Raw genomic sequence first — 21,449 nt, 5'->3', positions numbered from 1 at the left:
ATAATATTGAATGTCAACTATAATTAAAATACACATATATATATATATATGATTATGAGGTGTAAAGTACAGCATAGGGAATATAGTCAATCAATGGTATCATAATAACTGTGTACGACGTCAGAGGGGTAGTAGACTTGTTGAGTTATCACTTTGTGAGGGGTATAAATCTCTAACCATTATGTTGTTTTGTATACCTGAAAGTAATAAAAATAAATCAATAAATACCATCATACTTATGAAAACACTTCCAACACTGAACTGACATAGCTGAATAATTGTATGGGGTTCATAGACACATAATTCAGCTACCACCACTCATCTAGGACTGGTACCACCCCCTAAAGAACACCTGAAATTTTGGCAAGGCATTTTTGCTTGCCCCACTGCCACAGGAAGATGTAATGGTAAAGGCAGAGCTGCTACACAAGCTGCAAAATGCAGAACTGTGTTGTCCCTGCAGGACCACTGGTCGGATGCCAAGACAGCCCCTATTGAGGCACCCTGAGCTGTAGGCCACGATTTCCTTGAAGTAGCATCAACCCACAAGCCCAAGGACAAGAGCCCCTTGGACAACAGATGGAAGTTTATTTCCGTCTCCATCACTCTACTACACTGCAATAAATTTTAAGTTTCACAGACTTTCTTAAGCCATGTTCCAAAACAAATGTTTTAAGTTTTACACTACACTAGTGTAAAACACTACACTAGTGTCTGTGAAAAATTCAGCTATCATTTATCATTTACATATTTTATTTTGGGTAAGCAGCATATATGAATTTTAGCATAATGAGTTTCCCAGACTAGTGTTTTAGTTCTCTGATTCATAATCATAAAGAACTTACATTTAATTGTTTTACAAAAATATATTCTTAAAGCCATTTCATTTTCTAGAAAAACACCTACAACCTCTCCATTTTAGTTTAGCAGTTAAATCGAAACCCAGGGCCAACTGGGCAAGTCCTAAAACTTTTATTCTTAAGTTTTTCCACCAGTGAAACAAGTTTAAAATCCAACTGACAATATTCTGAGAAAAAAATTCTAATTATCTAAGAATTAGAAGGCTCTGAATAAAAGATTGAGAACTTACTATGTAATTTGGGCACAGAAGTTAAGTGCTATAACAAAATTCTTTTAGTCTTTTGTTCAACATTTATGGTGCATCTATTCTGTATATGACACAGTGCTTAGTACTTTGGGAACTAAAGATGAATTAGGCACGGCCCTTGCTGTCATGAAATAATTACTGACTCTTCAACAGTGGGTATGGAACTTTTTTAAGAAAACAAAAATTGTAGCTAATAATAATAAGATTTCATCAGAAAGCTTGTAAAGCAGTTTAAATATGGGAACCCAGATGTAGTTAGAGATGACACTCATTAATAATCAGCCTGAACACAAATCTCCAGAATAAAATTCTTCTATGAATAGAAAAAAATTACTGGTTAGTTCTACTCCTTAACCAAATCCGCCATAGCCTTAAATTAGAGATGACTCAATGAAAATAAGAGGTCATCTTCACCACTCTTGCCTGCCCCCCGCCCCTGCCAAAATTCCAACTTAAACCCAATTAAAGTGCAGAATCTATTGCTATAGAAGGACAGAGAAACAAATGATAGGTTAGATAGTCAAGACATTAATTGAGGTTTTTTTTATCTTGAAGAATAAAAGACAGACTAGAGATTTAATAAATAGTCTCAAAGTACATAAAGAATACTTTGTGGGAGATAACATGTGAATATTATCCTTTTCTACCAAATATGGGATAAAAGAGAATGAGATTAAGCCATAGACAGAAGAATCTCACAATTATATTAGACCGGAATTGTCCCGCAAAGGGCTGCTCTTACCTTGGGAATAAATCTCTACTTCAACATAGTAAATGACAGTGCAGATAACCACGTCTCTGAAGTAGTTAACAGAGAACAGACTCACTGCGACTACAGCCTTTCAGACTATAGATCCTTGGGACCGTACACAGGCAAAGAAGAAAAGAGAACCACATGGACAATTACAGGTCCATTTCTGTCAATGATGAGAATTGGTTATAAGGTTATAATCAATAGCCCTCAGGCATGTCACTGAGCATGGAAGAGCCTTCTCTCTCATAACAACATTGATTTTCAAGCTTTTTTTTTGTTTTTCAAAACTCTATTTTCAAATGAAATTCTTATGCAGACCACTTCCCTCCGAACGGAATATATACAAGGATTAAAGTAAGTGGTAAGGGCCTCAGAGCCCATTTACCTGGCCTCCTCCTCATGGTAGTCCTTTACGCATCTCTGTGGAATTCAGTGTTATTAAATTAGATTATCCATTAGACTTCTTATAGAGGAACATATCTATAATTATAGCCAAACATAAATTACTCAACAATAATTGTACTTAGCACTTCTAGTTCCATGGTTTTCTCTGCAAAATATATGCCACATGAGTATTCTACAAAGGACCAATGCTGCCGAAGATGATGATGGGGAATTTCCTTCTGAACTGGATGGAAGCATGAATATAAATTAGTGGGGGAAATCTAAATTCTTGATGACTGGCTAAGCACTATCCCATGTAGTTTAAGTTCTCTAAGCCAGAAAAGATAAAATGTAGTTATCAACATTTCAGCACATAAAATAAAAATAATCTCCCCTCAAATTAGTTGTAACTTAAGCAGAAGTATACACTGAAAACTGATTTTTTTTTTAAACAAAATCATGATCTGATGTCGCAATGATAGGATTTATTTTTACGAGATCTGGCGAATTAAGATTATCATGTCAGCACAGATGGGAATTAATTTAAAAAAACAGGGTCAATCTTATGTAATAACAAGTCAGATAGCTATTCTTCTCAAATTTGTCTAATTGGATAAATGTGTTCACTTGAGGGAAGCCTACTTAAGTTGATAAAATTAAACACTGAAAATAGATTCAGGCTGTAAAGTCAGAAATAACAGAGGAAATATGTAATTTTTGATTTTTGTATACATAGCTCTTTAGTGTCCTTTTTTTCAGGGTCTTAAGCGAGCCTGCTGCTCTGGCACTGGAGCTACTCTCCTTCCCCAAAGATGCATTTATACCTACTTTCTCCACTTCCCCATTCCAAAGAGGCAGGGGCGGTTCCAGCCCTACCACATTACTCAACCCATTCCAAGCTTACCTCTTCCCTACCAAATCCATTTAGAGTCTTCATCCCACCAGACACTACCAGTGATTCTAGCTTTTAGGAAACAATCTTCTAAGTCACCCATTATCTCACTTTCTCTTGCCTTTTTTCCTTCTATCTCTCTGTCCATTTCTCAGTTTCATTTAGTATGCTCCCTCTTCTTTTTCTATTTTCATTTCATGGTTGTTTTTTCCTAGTTAGTCTGCCATCTTTTTGACTACATGCTCTCCTGAGTAACCTCCTTAACTGCTATGTCTTCAATTAGTATGAGGTGTGATCAAAAAATACAGTGAATGTTTAAATTAAAAAAACAATTATTACAGTAAAAGACACATTGCCATTAATCCCCCTCAAAATATTTTCCCTCACTTTGAACACACTTATCCCATTGTTCTTGCCATTTTCTGAAGCAGTCCTGGAAGTCTTCTTTTGTAAATGTCTTTAGTTGCGCTGTCGTAGCTGCCTCTATGTCCTGAATCGATTCAAAACATTTTCCTTTCATGGTCATTTTGACTTTGGGGAAGAGCCAGAAGTCGCATGAATAAGGTGAATAAGGTGGATGAGGACACACCATAACGTTTTTATTTGACAGAAATTGCCATGCCAGAAGCAATATGTGACACGGAGCATTGTCATGATGGAGGATGAAGTAAAGGCACTCACCAAAGAGGACTTCCAGAACTGCTTCAGAAAGTGGCAAGAATGATGGGATGAGTGTGCTCAAAGCAGGAGGGGGGTGCAGGGGGTTATTTTGTTTTTCAATTAAAATTTATTGGGGTGACAATGATTAGTAAAATTACAAATTACATAGGTTTCAGGTGTACAATTCTGTCACACATCATCTATATATCACATTGTGTGTTCACCACTCAGAGTCAGTTCTCCTATCACCATATATTTGGGGGGTGGGGGCGTATTTTGAGGGGGATTAATGGCAATGTGTCTTTTACTGCAATGAAATTTTTTATTTAAACATTCACTGTATTTTTCGATCACAACTCGTATGTAAGTCCAATGTATGTATACCCAGAACATCCAAAACTAAATTCACTACCTTCCTCCCCAAACCTGCTCTTCCACCTCTTGTTTTTCATGTATTGGTTAATTACATCACTACATAACCAAATGCCTAAGTTAGAAACACCAGATTCTTTCTCTGGGTCTATTCCTCTTTTCTTCCCCTAACTGCTCCCCACCCCAACTCCACAAAACGGTCCCCACCCCCACTTTCCACCGCATTTAATAGTGTTATCAAATTCACAATCCATAAATCCATCTGGAACCACCCCTCAGTCCATCTTCCTCAGGTTATCTTAGTTTGGCTATAGTCTCCTCCCTACACTACTGTGGCCACCTCCCAACTGCTTCTCAGGGCCTCCAGACCTCCTCGGCCCCCATTTTCAACACAGCTGCCACAACTTTAGTTACAGAACACGCCGATCATTATATCACACTCTGTTTTAAAATTGCTACTAGCTCCTTATTGCCTACTGGGTAGATTCCAAACTCTACATTTCAGAAATAGATTCAGTTCTGATATGTTTCAATCAATATATACCTTTCCTCAAAACGATCTTAAGAATGATTTTGTCTTTATGAAACAGAAGATATTTCAGTTCTTGTTGGCTCTAAAATTCTGAAGACACAGCAAAGTTAAAACAATTCAACATTTGGTGTTTTTACTCAAGGCAGTTCTCAAATTTGAGCACGCCATATTTTTAAAACATTAAGGTCAGAGCAATTACAATTGTGGCTTTATCATTTAACTAGCCTGGAGTGTGCTACATGAATTTCAAATCTCAAGTATTTCAAGGGCGAAAACCGGGATAACACCACCTACTTTGCAAGATTATTGAACGGAATAAATGAAACACTTGAAAGATGCCAACGTACCTGATTGATGCCTACTAATTACCTTCTTTTTCTCAGGGAAACAACATTATACATTATATATAGGTTGGTTGGGCAGTTTTCAGACCAGCTAAAGAAAATCCTCTTTAATGCTCACATACATAGTTCTACATAAAACTCAGCCAGCATTCAACAAATAGATCTCCAAGCACTGTGCTAACAGTAAGCAAGACAGGCTTGCTTCCAACCTTCACAGAAAGTCAGGTCTAGTGAAGGTGACAAGCAAATAAAATGCACAGTAAGAAGCTGTGATGAGATAAGCCCTGAGCACCATTAAAAAGGGCATTTATAGTAGGCTTGGAGACCAGGAAACGGACATGTAGAAAGCTTCCTTCCTTCCATGTTGTATCATCCTACATCTGGGTACTGCTTTAAAAAATCTGGGGCAGAGATTCCAACATATGGGTATGGATGAGATTTGAGAATAGAGGGCTCCGACGGGACAAAATAAAATGAAAATCTATAGGCAAGGTCAATTTGGGGGGAAATCATGAAAGCCACACCTGTGAGTCGTTAGGAGAGGATGAAGGACTACAAAAGTCACACTCTCTCCACTTGCTCGGGGTCACCCCCAGAATTTTCCTAGTACCTGGACTGGCAAGAGAAGCAAGCAATGAAGCATCATAAAAAGATAAGTAAGGGAGAAAAGGAAATAGAGAGGAATAAAACCCCCAGCTCAGCAATGGAGAGTGGGAAAGAAATTCCTGCGGGCAGATTTTAAATAAGAGCATATTCCTTCATTGTGCTTGTACTTCTTTATGGCATAAACCACCAATTACCACAATTCTGTGATCTGCTCCTAATCAGTCTCTGCCCCCTAGACTTCGTTTCCTTAAAATAGTTCTATGTGACATCATAGTGCTTACATTTCTTAAATACTCCTTAATGTTAAAATTCCCACATTAACCTATAAAGACCTAAATTACCTGCTGGATCAAGTTCATCATTCAGTCTAGTATTTGAGGCCTTGAATGCAATTCAAATCAGTAAACCGTACTTCAGTGCCAACTATGTGTAAAAGCTGTGGAGGATACAAAGAGTACAGCAAAGGAGACACTGAACATGTGGAACGACGAAGAACTCATCAAATGAAGCTTTCAAGGGTGAAAAGTTCAATTCTAACGATGGGAAGGAGATATTTTGATTCACCACCGAGATGACCCTCTCAGTCTTTGAAAGAACAGGAGGACTTTCAAAGACAAAGATGGGTGAAATGAACATTTTCAAATGGGGCAAGAACAAATATGTATGATATGTTCAAGGAAGTGCAAGATGTGTTCAGGAAAAAGCCGTCTCATGTGGCTAGATCATCTACCCCCATCTCTTTGCCATAACACTGTGTGGTGGAGGCAATGATGAGTCAGACCGCCTGGGATCAAGTCCTGACTCCACCGCTCAGTACCTGGTATGGCCTTGAATGAGTAACATGACCACTCCATGCCTCAGTTTCCACAACTATGAAACGGTGATACAAGAGTCACTGAGGGATAACTAAGATAATGCCCCGACACACCTGGGTGGTATATGGTAAGCACTCAATAAACAGCTGTTACAGCACTGCAAAGGGAGTTTGGCAGCAGGGATAAGAGACCTCTGTCTCCCCTGAGTGTTGTGAACTTAACTGAACAGACCACAGAGTGACACTGGAGGTTTTGGAGCAGAGAAATTACTGACTCCAGCCTGGCATCACGCAGGTTTTACAGCTTTTATAGAATGCACAAACACATGTGACTATTTACAAAGCATCTGCATTGATGGGGAAAGGGCCTGAATTTCCACTGAAGCAGGAAGAGAAAAGTATAACATCAAGGAAATTCTGGAGGAAGAAATGAAAGGCCATTACCAGCAAAAGTGTGAAGTAAGAAAGAGAAAGAAGACCTGAAGAACACTTATACAACTACCAAGACATCTAGATGCTCAGCCACACAATATTTTTTTATATTTTCTATCCTCTGAACTCCCAGAATTATAGTTTGGACAAGAGTTTGGAGGAGTGTTGCATATGACCTTGACATGTGAGGTTGGTGCAAAAATAATTGCGGTTTAAAAGGTTAAAAAAAAATTGCAAAAACCACAATTACTTTTGCACCAACCTAATGTTAGTCATCCTGTTTTGTACCTTCACAGACCTTTTCCAACTCAGTGAGTTCCTTGTCAATGAAAAGAGCAAGAGGATGCTACATAAGCCACTTTCCTCAGAGTGCAGAAGTGACACACCAAGCACATCAGGGATAGCAAGTTGCCATATGATGCATACAGACGTTCAAGAATTCCAATCTCTATATCCTTGTTAAATAAGGCCTAATTTTGCTTGGTAGAATACCATTTCAAGGTCGGCGACAAAGGAGCACAAACCCCTTAAGGATGAACCCTGAAACCATGCCATGTCAATTCAGGTTGTTCTGATCTGCCAATAATCTGGTACACACCCACTTGCCACACTTAGCCTCTTTTTCTTAATCCGTGATGCATTTAGTCAACTGTCACCCTGAAGGAGTTACCTCTATCTAGCACACGAGACGTTAATCAGTCTATTTTGTTAGATTTGCTCTTTGAAAAGGTGAAGGCAAACACACAAATCCATAAAACAAAAGACCCTTGCTTCTGTTTCTATTATTCATCCATTAGTACCATATGTTCCCCAAGTATAGTAACATACATTATTATTTTCATCCATTGACTCTTACAATGCTAATTATGTCTTTCCAATTCTTTAACAATGAAATGAAAAAGAAAGTTACAACTAATGATTTTAGCAAGCAGCAAAAACTGGTTTTAGAAATACGTTCATAAACGTATATGGGAAAAACTAAAACAAATATCCCTAAATAGTAACAAAGACTATCCTTAAATGATGGGATTACCAGTGATTTTTATGTATACTTCCCTGCATTTCCAAATTTCCTCAGGCACGTAGTACTTTATAATCAGGAAAAAAAAGAAAAAAGCTTACTCTAAAGTGGTAAAGATTTACTTACTAATAAAAATCTAATAATACTAAATAAATGTTATATCAAATTATTTCACATAAAGTTACTTCATTAATATAACTTAGTCCAAATTATATACCTGATATTGTACCTTAGAAAACAAATATACTCTAGGAAGGAACCAGAGAAATCTAGACTAGGCCAAAGAACCACAAAAGCTCCTCCATGTTAAGGGGTTCACACATCAAAATGCTTAACCAGAGTTTTTTCTAAAAGAGAAAAGCTTTCTGTTCTCTCAGTAACTTTTTAGCCTGCATGTAAAATATACTAAAAGAACACTCACTACCTAATAATTTTCTTAAGTCATTCTTAAGGAATTTTAAGTAGGAAAAACTACAAATGCCTCCAGTCATTCTTCAACTGATGGCATATTTTATTGGACTTCAAATGTTAAGAAACACAATTGTCATACTATAACTAAGCCTCAATAGTCTCATTAAGAAACAAGGAGTGGCACAAAATTCGAGACTTTCTACAGTATAAATTCGTATTGAAAGTCACTAGAAGGTTAATATGCTAGAGAAAGAAATGCCAGGTCCCTAGAGGCCACACCTCTCGTGTGTACCGATTTCTCCTTGTTAACTCCCTGAGAAGGGGCTTTACTACCCATTTATCTATCAGACCTGCATCTGAAACCTCCCAAGTGACTGCTACACCTAAATCTGGGACGGCTGTACACTAGTGGTGTAAGGCAACAGCTGCCAAAATGGGGAATAGAAAGAAAACCCAGCTAAACCCCAAGGAAATTGGTCAATGGTCTCAATACACCCATTCCACAAGGGTTATCAAGATCCGAAAACTCAGAGTTGAAAGAGACCTACTTCCTCCAAGATCTGTTAAAAATAAAATGCCATCTCATATTCCACATTACCAGCCCATATAACTGACTGTCATGCCTAGAAACACTGGTGAAAAATGTGATTTCCTGTTTAAATACTTAATGTTTCTGTGCAGCAGATGCTAAAACACCTTCCCAAACTCACCTTTGACTTTGAGACTTCTGTTTGTGCTGAGCTTCTCCCTTCTCCAAGCTCAGACATTAAATCAGGGCCAGATGTTGAAGACAATGTGGCTTTAGAAGTGGCGGCCTGGTCCTGGGAAAGAGATGAGAAGGGGGGTGTAGGAGAGGACAAGCTCATCACACTCTCTCCCAATGTCACTGCCTCTCTTTCACTGAAGGAGCTGGAAGCAAGCTGCCTTGGGTCAGGTTTATGCACAGAGGTGCTGAGCGAACTGTATTCAGATCTCTTAACACCTTCTACGTCTCCATTATGCTTCCAAATATCATCCATCTAAATAGGAAACATCATTTTAAACTTGGTATTCAGTTCGGTTTCTGTTTAAAATGTATACATCGATATTTTAAAACCATTAAAGTAACATATGCCTCCCACAGCAAAGTGACTGATTACCAAAAGCTTGGAGCTCATTCCTTCACGCCAGCAGATCTGCACTTATTTAGCGGAGGACAAGTTGTTTCTACAAAAGTGTTTGTATTATAAACAGACCTCTGAAACTTTCTTTGCTCATTTACATCAGTCCAGGTCAACAAATAGAACTCTACTCTTTAATTATTGAATAGCCCGTAGTATGGATATCTATAATTTATTCAGGTGATATGCATTCAACGTTGTTTAAAGTTTTCTGTAACTTCCAAAAATATTGCCACCAATGACTACATATCTTTATAAGCAAAAGTTTACTTATGTCTGTTTCTCTGCCTCCTTGCCAACACTAGACATTATGAATGTTTAAATCTTTGTCAATCAGGTGGGTGAAAAGTGGTATACCTCTTGCTTGTTCCAATGAGGTTGAACATGCGTCTGTGTGCTTTATATTCTCAACCATTTAAATTTCCTCACCCTTGAACTATTAATTTCTATATCCATTTTTCTACTGTTTATCTTTTCCTTAACAATTTGTAGGACCATTTTAAGTCTTAGGAATATTAACCCTATATTTATAATACATTTATCTAATATTTTTCTAAGTCTATAAATTGTCTTTTGACTATGCTAAAAGTGTCTGTCATATAAATTTAATTTTTATGCTGTCAAACATTCCTGTACTTTATTTAAGATAACGGTCAGGAGATTCCTGGCTAGTTTAGACAGGTTTCCCTGACCTCAATATTTTTAAATCAAATTTTTTTCTTTTAGATTTTAGGATTCCACAGTGACAGAGGTAAAAGGAATTTGAACATTGATCCTAAGACTGCATTGATTCCTTTTACATAATTACAATTAATACACCCACTTTCATTTACATGATACTGCTTCATTCTCAGCACAAATGATTCCATAGTCATAAAAATCCCAATACAAATAGAAATACATATTTATTTTTTGAACATGAGATAATTTTAATAACTACGCTCAAACATATTAAGTTCTAATGAAGTGAGAAATTGAGAAAAATAGACATTTGTACATAATCTGAAAATATTTAAAGTAAACCAGATGAAATTTGTTTCATAGCCTAAAACAACTGACTACTGACAACTTCACACAGTTCAACCTAATACTTTACATATTTCAGAAAATATGATGCTAAAAAGTAAATGCTCTGCCTTAGAATGTAACTTATTTGTTCTTTAAATGTGTCAGTTCTACTTTCATTGAACGTAAAGTTTAATCAATTCTGCATCATTGCTATATTTTAAGCATTAAATGTCTAATGAATCTAAGTCGGCTAAAAAAAATTGCTTTATATCCATGTAAGTTTTGTACATTCTACATATCACGTACACATAACTCAAACTCTGCTAAGTTCGCCAACAATTTGCTCTTGAGAACAGAGTAAATGAAGTGCGAGCACTTTTTTTACCGTGTAGGATCTCGGGAGCGATGAGATTCCCCTTGACTGAGATCCAAAAGGTCTCGGTGTGACCACAGATGTTAACCTGGCTGTATCAGTTTTCTGGTAACTTCTGGGGAGAGAAGCTGAAACTTGAGCTGACTGTGTACGCAGTGAATGCTGAGAGGACAAAGAGACTGGGCGTTGTTCTTCCCCAGGGTTTTTAGGAGGAAGCTGAATTTCAGCTGTCAGAGTGTCCTCTCCTTTTGCAAAAGTTGTAGAATCTTGTTTAGGAATTTCTGTAGGATAAGTTGTTCCCTTCTCTTCTACTCTCCCACTCTGGTAACTTGCTTCTGACATAGTCAGTGTCAGAGGAAGCTTTTCTTCATTCAATGCATCATCAGAAGGATATATTCTCCTTGATGTAATTGGAGACGTTTGATCTCGGGATTCCCTAAGCAGAAAAAAACACACCATACAACCAAGTTATGCATTTGACACACAGAAGTGGAGAGACAGATGTTCTTTTGGTAATCAACATATAAATGGACTGGGAATAAAAAAGACTACCAACTTCACATAATAAGCAGTACAATATTAAGAGAATACGAGAATACATGCAATTTTTTAATGCCCCACTAAGATTATACAGTTGACTTCATTTTTTAAGAGAGGGTCTCAAATACTTCACAGAGATTTTTTTTTTAAGTTGAAAAGCTCTTTTAATAAGGAAGTAAAGAAATTTTAATAAGGGATTATTGACCAAATTTTATCCACAAGTTTAAAACTCTTCCAAAACTATCACACTACAAATGTAACTAATTGTCTGACAATCAATTTGAACCCTCCAAAGATGTAGACTACATGTCAGCATTGTGAGTTTTTCCTGTATATGATTTATAATCATTAGTAAAAATAAAAGACTACAAAAGACCCAGACTTCCATTAAGATCAAGTTAGTATATGGTTTCATAGAGCTTCATAGAATTTGCATGGACAATTATTACAGATTAAAAAATCACCATTCATATTTATAGAGAAACTGATGAAACAGTCTCATCACTATCATTTAGTAAAGAGTGCCTCTCAAGCGATGTTGCATTTAAGTGAGTGGAGCTGTGTTTACCACTGGCGTCTAGGGCACAAAGGAGCTTTGTTTAATATCACCTGACAGCACATTTCCTTTTTGACATTATCCTTAAAGCGTATTTCCGATCTCTCTGACTTCTACATATCCCAAGGTTTCACATAGTAACTGCTCTACGGGCAAGTTTAAATTTGACCTTTACCCTATTATGTTGCAATGAAAAAACTAAATCCTCACAACTTATGTTTATACAGTCTTTCTTTGAAATGTAATTTTAATTGCATCACTAAAACATGCAAAAAAGCTTGGTTATATTTTACACAATTCAGTGAAGAGTGAGAGCTGGTTTTATTTGAACATTCCATTCCTAAATTCACTTTAAAAAAAGAAAAAAGTAGTTCATTTTATGCACCAAATATAGCCAGCACCACCCAGTTCTGCATGTGACTATTCAATGCTAAATGGAGAACTAATGCACACTATTTAGCATTTGTTTCTTTTGTTAATCCAACTCATTATTTAGTAGAGCAATACTTTGCTTTTTCACCGCAGAGCAAAATGCTGAAAATTCCATTGCATATTTGATTACAGTTTACTATTGGTGCATACTTAAATCAACGTACACATACACAAAATATCTATTTCTAATACAGGTCTCTCTGACCATGAGATGTATTACCTGTCCTGCAGCATTTCCTTAAATGTCTTAGAGCTTCTCTCAGATTTCTCAAGCGCCTGCTTTTCAATTTCTTCCCTCTCTTCTTTTTTCTTCTGCAAATCTGAAGTGTAGCTTTTTCGACGATCTTTCCATTTTGCAAGGTCCTGATGAGAAAATCACATCAGCACGGGCATACCTGAATTTCTACACACCCTTTCTAGCAGTGAGAGCGCCACAGTATCCCATTACATCGCTGAAACTATTCACTCCAACTTGATGCCAAGGTGCCCTAATTTTGCTTTTTATAGCCAGTGTTTCTGTACCAAGCCTTTATCTCATGTGTCTGCCTAAAAAACCTGACCTAATAAGATAGACTCCATTTTTGTTTTCCTGCCTCGTTGCCCATTTCACAAAGAATACTAAATGCTTGTAATTAGGGGCCAGGTCAGAAAGATCAGGAATTGTTTCACATTCATTTTCGTCTCACTCCAATAATCTGGCTGGCATGAGAAATGACATGTTTCCCTAGTAAAACTGGAACAGAAACATGACTGTAAAATGGTGAAGTGTGGATGCACACTGGGTCTTTCATTTACCAAACCCTGAGCTCAGTCCTGCTTTGGGGAAGCAAGAGGACGGTAAACACACAGTTGAATAAAATGTGCTTCCCCTCCAGGAACTCTCAGTCTAGGAAGGAAACACAGACACATAAATAGAAGTTCAAAGATGAGCATGCGAGAATTGCTGAGAGGGTGGGGGTCCAAAAAAGAGAGTGGTCAATGCCACTTCAGGCAGGGAGGGCTGGGTTTGGGAAGGCTTTGCTAGGGAGGCCAGGTTCCAGTACATGATTCCAAAGTAGGGAAACTCCACATGAGGACAGGGGGATAAGAAAGATCATGCGGGAACAAGTGGACACCTGTTTCCCATATTCTGAGGAATGTAGGTCTCACCTAACTGGGTGAACGCAGGACAATCAACCTAATTCAGCTTTAAGTTAGCCTTAGCAGCCTAAGCTGGTTCTGACACCCAGGGGTTTAGGACATTTTGAATGGTGCACACTTTTCTATGGCTCCAAACCAGAGAAATCCCATACGAAGAATGGCTAGCGGCATTCCAGCCCAAGCAGAAGCCTAGCCAAGGTCTCAGACTGAAAGGAACCTCACCCCAGGGTAGACAAAGTAAGTTTGGTTTATACCATTTGGGAGCAGGTAGGGTTACCCCCCGCCCCTTAAAAACAGCCTGAAACCAATATGAACTATTTCCAGAAAGAACAAAAGCAGTGTACATTTAATCCTATAGGATAACCAGCATGAATTTTTATCTGACTGAACCTAATGGATAACTCCTTAATACTTACTATTTTCATACCCAGTCACCATGTGTTTTGGCTAAGTGACAGTGAATTACTGTTTCGTGACCATTAAATTGAGTTTCCAACTAAAGGAGGCACTGGAATTTAGCAGTGTAGCCACAACAGTGGTTTCGTTTTCATTAGACTTTAATTCCTTTGAAAATTAAGAATTTACTATCTCTGACCCTTTTGTTCATGCTACCACTCAACTCTATTTCCCTAATGCTGTCCTCAAACTTTTTTGGATTTGCTCTTTATAGTTTATCTATTGCATTTCTTTACATTCCTTTGATTTAGAACAAGTACCCCTTTCAAAATAGGTCATGCTTTTTTATGCAGAGGCAAAACTACAGATTAAGTCTACATCCATATAGACATCTGGATGTATGTCAGCTCTGTGGAAACACCTACTTTTGATTCATGTTAATTACTTTTTCAACCAAAATATTCCTCAGAGTTATAGTTTGTATTTCTCTTAAATTGCCTCTATGAATGTTAAGAACACTTCATCTCTTCATGCTGACGCCAAAACTGGGCTAGATCCCCAGTACCCCTGCTTTCCCAAACCTTGAGCGCAGTCTCTTCCCTTCATAAGCATCAGTAACAGTCCTGCCCCAAATTCAACCACCAAAGCCAGTCAACACATTAGCTGCAAGGCCAGGAAGCAGCTTCTCCTATTTGAGGACTCAGAGAATAATAAAAGACAAACATCCTAGTGTATTTTTCACAATGGCCTTTAAAATATGCAGCAATAATAGATCAAAACATCCTAAAAATATTTGTAAAGGAAGTTGCTCACATTTTCTACAGGATTGAATCCTTGAATAACAAGGAAAATCATCTCCTGGGTATAATGACTGTCTTTTAAGAGAAGTAAGGAAGAGTCAAACATACACACTTCCCCTGTGCTCCCATCTCCCGGGATAAAAAATACTCACATCCTGCCATTTCTGATCCTGTTCTTTCATTTGTGACTTCATTCTCTGCATCTCTTCGTAACGCACCTGACGCAAGTGCAGCACATCCTCTGCGCTGACATCACTCATGGACTTACTCCTACGACAAAAATACCCATGGTAACCAAGGTTCACATGACCAGATTTAGGGTGAAAACCGGAAGGTTGGGCTTATATTTGGAAATTCCATCTAAATGGCTGCTGTACTACCTAGACGCTTGAGTGATAATATCACAGAAATAGCACTACAGAGATAAATGGTGTTTTTCCAAAACGCAGAAATAAGAGCCTCGGCACTCGACCCAAGCGTGAATTCTTTCAAAGAATGGCTAAAAGAACCCAGCACAAGTCTGAAAAATTAATCCAATGTCCATATTTAGAGTGGTCCATGTATGAAAGGATTACTTCAGAAAAAATAGTAACTATCAGTCACTAGAATCATTTGTCTTTCTTCTTCTACCTCTCACAAAGCTAATCTTTTAAGTTTTGGCTGCCTTTTCTGTGCACGTATTCAATAATTTAATGATTACCTGATATTTTCTCCTCAAGTTCAATACCACGAGTAAATGTGCTACTGCTTCTCAAGGATTCCATAAGATCTGCTCCAACACTGCACTGGACTTGTGCTCAGAGCACCACAGGCAGTTTCTAATATCCAGTTATAACCTCTATAGCCCTCGTTTTTATTAAGGCAGCTTCCGTGTCTTCCCTGTGGACCCCTTGCCATGAGGACGCACTAAGGACCAGTTCTCTAAGAGCTCAATCTACAGTAGAAACCAATGAACAGAATGGGGTGTTGGGTACAAAGACACAGGTGTGCTATGCACGTGCATAGAGAGAAGGATGGTCAACTGGGGTGAGAGAAGGGGGCACTGAGTTAAAAAGGAGAGGAGTCAGATCTGAATATTGAAGAGCAGGTAGGAATGAAAGAAGGGGGAGAGACAGAGCTTTTGAGCTTTTGGAATGCCCCAAATGCTCCTTCTACAAATCTTTCATAATGCACTTGGGATTTTATTTCATTGTAACTGAATGTATTTAAGTAACTCTACCTGTTCTTCTTGGGCCCCGAAACATTGCCTTCCCCACGATTTTGCCATCACCACATTTTTTTTTTTTTTTTTTATAACAGGCTTGCCTTGGCTAGCCAGGAATTCAATTATAATCTCTATGTAAATGACTTCCAAATCCACAGACCAGGGTTTCAGTCCCCTCCTTTGACTCAATTCCAATTGCTTACTAAATAAACATCTCTGCATGGCGATCCCCTAAGCACCTCAGTTGTAACAGGACAAATCGACATAATATCTAGAAAGGACTTTGCAAACAGTAACTCATGAAACACATGATGTCGTTGAGGTAGCCTGACTCCGTCTTGTCCCCAGACCTGCTTTTCGTCTGATGGCTGTTAAGGGTGCTACATGCCCTTCAGTCATCCACTTTTGAAACCGAAGAACCATTTTTCACCCTTGCCTCTCACTTCTCCCTACTTTCAATTAGTTATCAGGTCCTCTTATTCAGTGTCTCTTTCTTTCCACTTCTATTGCCAACACCCTAGATCAGAGCACAGTCAACTCTTACCCAGACTTTTTTTAAAAGCTTCTTTAATTATCACCCAGCCTCCAGATCCAGCGAAGATCTTTCCTGAACTGTTCCCTCAACTGAAAAGCCCTGTCCAGTATATATGCATTTTTAAATTCCCCTCTTCCCTTGGAAATCCTATGAGACTAAACTCCAGATGGGGTATATGCAACATCTTATGCACTTGGAAGTCTAACAGGCAACTCAAACTTAACTGTCACAGACCAAAAACATGACTGCTCTTCCTACAACCTGTTCATCTCCCATCTTCCTCATCTCAATAATAGCCAACTCCATCCTTCTGGACTGCAGGCTAAAAATCTTGGAGTCATCTCAGATTCCTCTCCTTCTCTCATACATGGTAACAGATCCCATCAGCAAATCCTGTCACTCTACCTTCTAAATAGAGCTAGGATACAACCATGTCTCACCACCTCCACCATTACCATCCTGATCCAAGCCATCATATCTTCTAGTTGGATTGCTACAATAATTGCTCTCCCTGCTTCCACCTCTTCCTGCCCAACAGTGTGTTCTCAACACAGCAGCCAGAGGGGTCTTTTCAAAACTGCACTCAGGTCATTGCATGCCTCTACTCAGCACCCACCAGTTCCTTCCCATCTCACGCGAGGCAAAAACAGGTTTTACCAAGACTTACAAGGTCCAACCATCACCTGGTTCCTGCCTAATTCTCTTCACTCATCTCCTGAAATGCTCCCCTTCACTTACTTGACGACAGCAATTGGCTTCCTTGCTCATGTTCAATCTCTTGCTTTTCTACTTGCTCCTAAATCTGCCTGGAAAGTTCTTCAACCAAATATCTACATGGCTTATCTCTCATTCCCAGCCAAATGGTACCTCAGTGTTTCCTTCTCTGACCACTCTACAAAACAGCAGCAAATGTCCCTCTCCCTTGGCTCACCTCTTCCCTCACCTCTTTACCATCTTTCTCCACAGCATTTATTCCCATCTGAAATGTATGTTTATTTACATGTCACCTGTCTTGCCCTATACAATTATAAAGCAGGAGTTTTGCCTGATTTGTTTGCTGCTGTATCACCTATGCCTCAAAGAGTGCCCAGCCCATAGTCGGTGTTCATAAATGTAGTAATGATCTAGATTAATATTCTATCACTTTGATGAAGTCTTCCTATCTCTTCCAGGCCAACAGTGGTCTGTACCTTCTCTCAGCTCCTCTAGTGCTTAAGCTATACCTTTCTCGTGGGATGTAAGACTCAGCACTATGGTACATATAGTGTGTACATAAGCATGTATGTTTCGCTTGTCTCCCTCACAATTTCACATGTTGCTTGGGATGAAAATACATTGACATGGCACAAGGCATGCAGGATACACTCATTTAACATCTGTGGTAAAAAAAAAATGAGGTATATTTTATGATATTTAATCGACCAAAATAAACTTGGAATGTTTCTAATTTTTTGTCAGAATTTATGACTCCCGCCCCCAAAGTTTTATAAAGAAAGCTTTACAGGATTTGTTAAAGAATATTAAGGAATTACATATAGAATACATATGAATTTACATATGAACTTATATATTAATCTACCAATGTAATATTATTTAACTAGGTATGACTCTGTATAAAACTGATTTATGTGATTTTGAGAATATAAATTCACTTGTCATAACTGTAAATAATAAGGCTATTTGAGCTAATACTATAACAGACTCACTAAAAAGAGGCAAGGAAAAATTTTCAGGGCCAAGGCATGAGGAGAATCTGGATACCTAACAGATGCAGTTGCATAAATTCCAGAACACAAATGGAAAAGCAAATATTTTAATAATCTTTTGGTGGGGTGAAGGCTAGAGGGTCTCAACCAGCCCAAACTTGTACACAGGTGCTCTTTAGAACCTCACCCTCCTGCACCGTAAAGCGTTAACATGTGTCTTTTCAGAAAACGTGCTCATCCTGGGCAGAGGATGCACTGTCCTCCTGAAAGCCCACAGCACAAAGCCTGGCACACAGGAGGTCCCCAAGAAGAACAAAGTGAGCCAAATACCATGCAGAGTAGACAAACCCTTGCATAAAGGAGGAATGTGAGCTCCTTTTGTTCCCTGGGGTGCATAATGTTACCTACAAAAAGCCTGAACACTTTCCACACAAGCTGAGCCAGGCATTGGAATGAGACAGGAGGTGAGGGCTCCGTGCCTGGCTGTGGCACCAATTTTCACCCCAATCTAACATTAGTTCACTTCTCTGAGCTTCAGTGCCTCATCTACCAAGCAAGGAAGGGATTATTATGAGATATGGGTAAGGTTATGTTGATTACATTTCAATAACCATCTGGTGCTATATACCAACTATTCTTGTTCAGGCAAATATGATTGTGTGGGATCGCCTGAAAACTAACTACCAAAGCAGTTTCAAATTAGAGAGGTCACCCCAGGCCACACCGATAAAATCTAGAACTTTTACAGTGCAGGAGTCTTCCAGCCAGATCATGAAAAATTCTTTCCTTTCTTATCAGAGTTAACAGCATAATAAACTTCTGAGATCTTACTGTGTAAGCAGTCTAGCTGGATTATCTCATTAGAGAAAACCCTAAGTCTGGTTCTACCACTCTGTAGCTGGACGTCCTTGGGAAAACTGCAATATCTGTTTCTCTTTCTCCATGTCTCTAAAATGCATATAATACCCATCTGTCTACTTCACAGAAATGAGATAAGCACCAGAGATAGTCCCAGGACAATCGTTTGGGAAAACTATAAAGGACTACACCGCTCTAATGTCCTGTAGAATGTATTACTATTCACCGGCCAATCACAATTCCTACAATTCATTTACTTGCCACCTTTGTACTTCCTTACTTGGAAAGTCTCCAATTTAGAAGTGCATTTGGATTTTTTCCCAAAAACTACAGGTCTAACATGTTGCATTTTCAGTTGAACATAATTTCTTCAAATAGCATTTAGGAAGAGAGAAAGAAGGGGGAAGTTTACGGAAGGTATAGATTATAAACCAGTATCACTAAAATCTTACTCTCTTCTCCCACAATGCTAATTACCTGCTACTCTGCTGGCACTTTTTGACTGGTATTATGATGCATAGTCATTTAAAATAATGTATAGATCAAAAAGGACCAACATGTAGCAAAATGTTCTTAATATAAAAATCACTGATAGCCTTACACAGTAAACAGAAATTCCATGATACTAAGTTTGAGGCCCCCAAACTTCAGAGGGTGACATGAATATAATTATTTATGTACCTCTAAAAATATTTCCATTAGGTACTGTAGGAATTATCTAAAGGGTAATCAATACTAAAATCTGGGAAAGCTTTAGAACTACCATCAACTAGAATGATCAACAATGTATTATCATAGAGACTTTTCATGTATAGGTTCATAGTCTAAATCAGGGTTTGTCCAAAGCAGCACTATTGACATTTTGGGGCCAGAAAATTATTTATGGTAGGGGGCTGTCCTGTGTATTGAAGGATATTTAACTGCATTCCAGGCTATAAAGGTACTAGGGCCAATAGCAACCCATCTCCCAACAACCCACCCTTTGTGACAATCAAAAATGTCTGCAGACATTGCCAAATGTCTCCTGGAGGCAAAATCCCCAGAAAGTAACTCACATCAACTTATTTTCCCTTCCTTTTTGTTGTCTTATGTGTCTTTATAGTTCCACAGAATGTTTTAGGCCAAAGCCCACAAGTGAACTATAGGTATCTTAGTTGCCTTTGATTACAACTTCCCCTTGAATCAGTCAGTATTCGTTTCCTGTTGATACTTGGCAGGAGATTCAATGGCTTAATCACATTACAAAATTATAGCTACATAAACTTACAAATTTATTTGTCATTAGAGCTTCTACCAAGAGGCATCATAACCAACTTTTCAAATGTCATGGGACCATACAGACATAAGTCCATGCAAACACAAAAGCACATATGTGAGAAATGACTGCCATACACAAAGCGTCTTACTAAATATAAACAAAGTGACAGGTGTTAAATGCCAAATAAAGAGCAAGCCACAAATTAAAGATCTAAGACTTCAAAAAGTAAAGTACATTTCTCTTTAACCTGGTCCTTTCCAAAAAGAAAGCATTCATGATTTTTCAATCACAGGATGTTGAAAAATAATGAATTTCCAGGTAAGTATTCCAAGCTTGACAATGTACATTATGTCCAGAGAAATATTGCCCCAAAACAGCAGTTGTTTCATGGTTATAAACATGTTTATAACCATGAAACAATTTCTAGATTAAAAGCTTATACTTGATCCAATTGAATTTTTTGCCTTCATTGCAGATCCATTTAAGAAAAACATTGGTAACTGAGACTAGAGAAAAAAACAAAAATATATAATAGATTTTGATTGCAAGTAATCTAAAATGCACTTGAGTTTTCTGAAGACATATTTGTATTACTTCCCATTATTTCACAAGTCATGCCGTATTCATCAGTCTCAATTTACAATCCTGTTTTATTTGTGTTGTTACCTTGGCACTAAACTGCAAGGGGAACAGCCTTGAAAACAAATACTGTACTACACAAGCAACAACTCTGAAATAGTTTACAGAAGGTATTTGCTGCTGCTAGCTATAGCCGAGAGAAATCCTCAGCTTTCTGAGCTTTGGCATTTGCATGTCTCTGTTTTCTTAACCCAGTCATCCAATGTATCCTCACAGAAGAACAAGAATAGTCATTGCAATAGCTGTAAATGTGTACTTTCCTATCAAGTATTTGTACTTGGGGTACTCGTATCCCCTTTAAGAAAACAACCTGTTTACATTTTAAAGTTTTATTTACCAATGAAACTTCTTGTGCAAGTTATCGTTCAAAATGCTTGAAGCTTCAAAGAGATTTTTCATCAAGTTAAAACAGCTTTCCCATGATGCATAGAGATTAGCAGATGCTTAAGCGTCATGCTGAAATTGCCATGTTCACCCTCACTGATGAAAACGCTGTAGGCACAGGAGGAGCTGG

General features: G+C 38.1%; 1 protein-coding gene across 17 annotated transcripts in view; it reads right to left on the bottom strand.

Moving 5' to 3' along the window:
• The window catches only part of LMO7 (LIM domain 7), a 190,174-nt gene that overhangs the window by 24,895 nt on the left and 143,830 nt on the right, over positions 1 to 21,449 (bottom strand). For 16 of the 17 annotated variants that reach the window (XM_033104126.1, XM_033104129.1, XM_033104128.1 and 13 more), the window contains 4 exons: positions 14,888 to 15,005; positions 12,620 to 12,762; positions 10,884 to 11,307; positions 9,041 to 9,349 (listed from right to left, as the gene is read on the bottom strand). In XM_033104126.1, coding sequence (XP_032960017.1) covers positions 9,041 to 9,349; positions 10,884 to 11,307; positions 12,620 to 12,762; positions 14,888 to 15,005 — 994 coding nt within the window. The remainder of the gene's footprint in view (positions 1 to 9,040; positions 9,350 to 10,883; positions 11,308 to 12,619; positions 12,763 to 14,887; positions 15,006 to 21,449) is intronic. The other variant, XM_033104131.1, reaches the window with a different exon arrangement.

This window comes from Rhinolophus ferrumequinum, chromosome 4 (assembly GCF_004115265.2).
Source record: "Rhinolophus ferrumequinum isolate MPI-CBG mRhiFer1 chromosome 4, mRhiFer1_v1.p, whole genome shotgun sequence".
NCBI classification, from domain to species: Eukaryota; Metazoa; Chordata; class Mammalia; order Chiroptera; family Rhinolophidae; genus Rhinolophus; species Rhinolophus ferrumequinum.
Note: the sequence above shows the minus strand (reverse complement) of the source record. Positions and strands in the feature narration are given on the sequence as shown.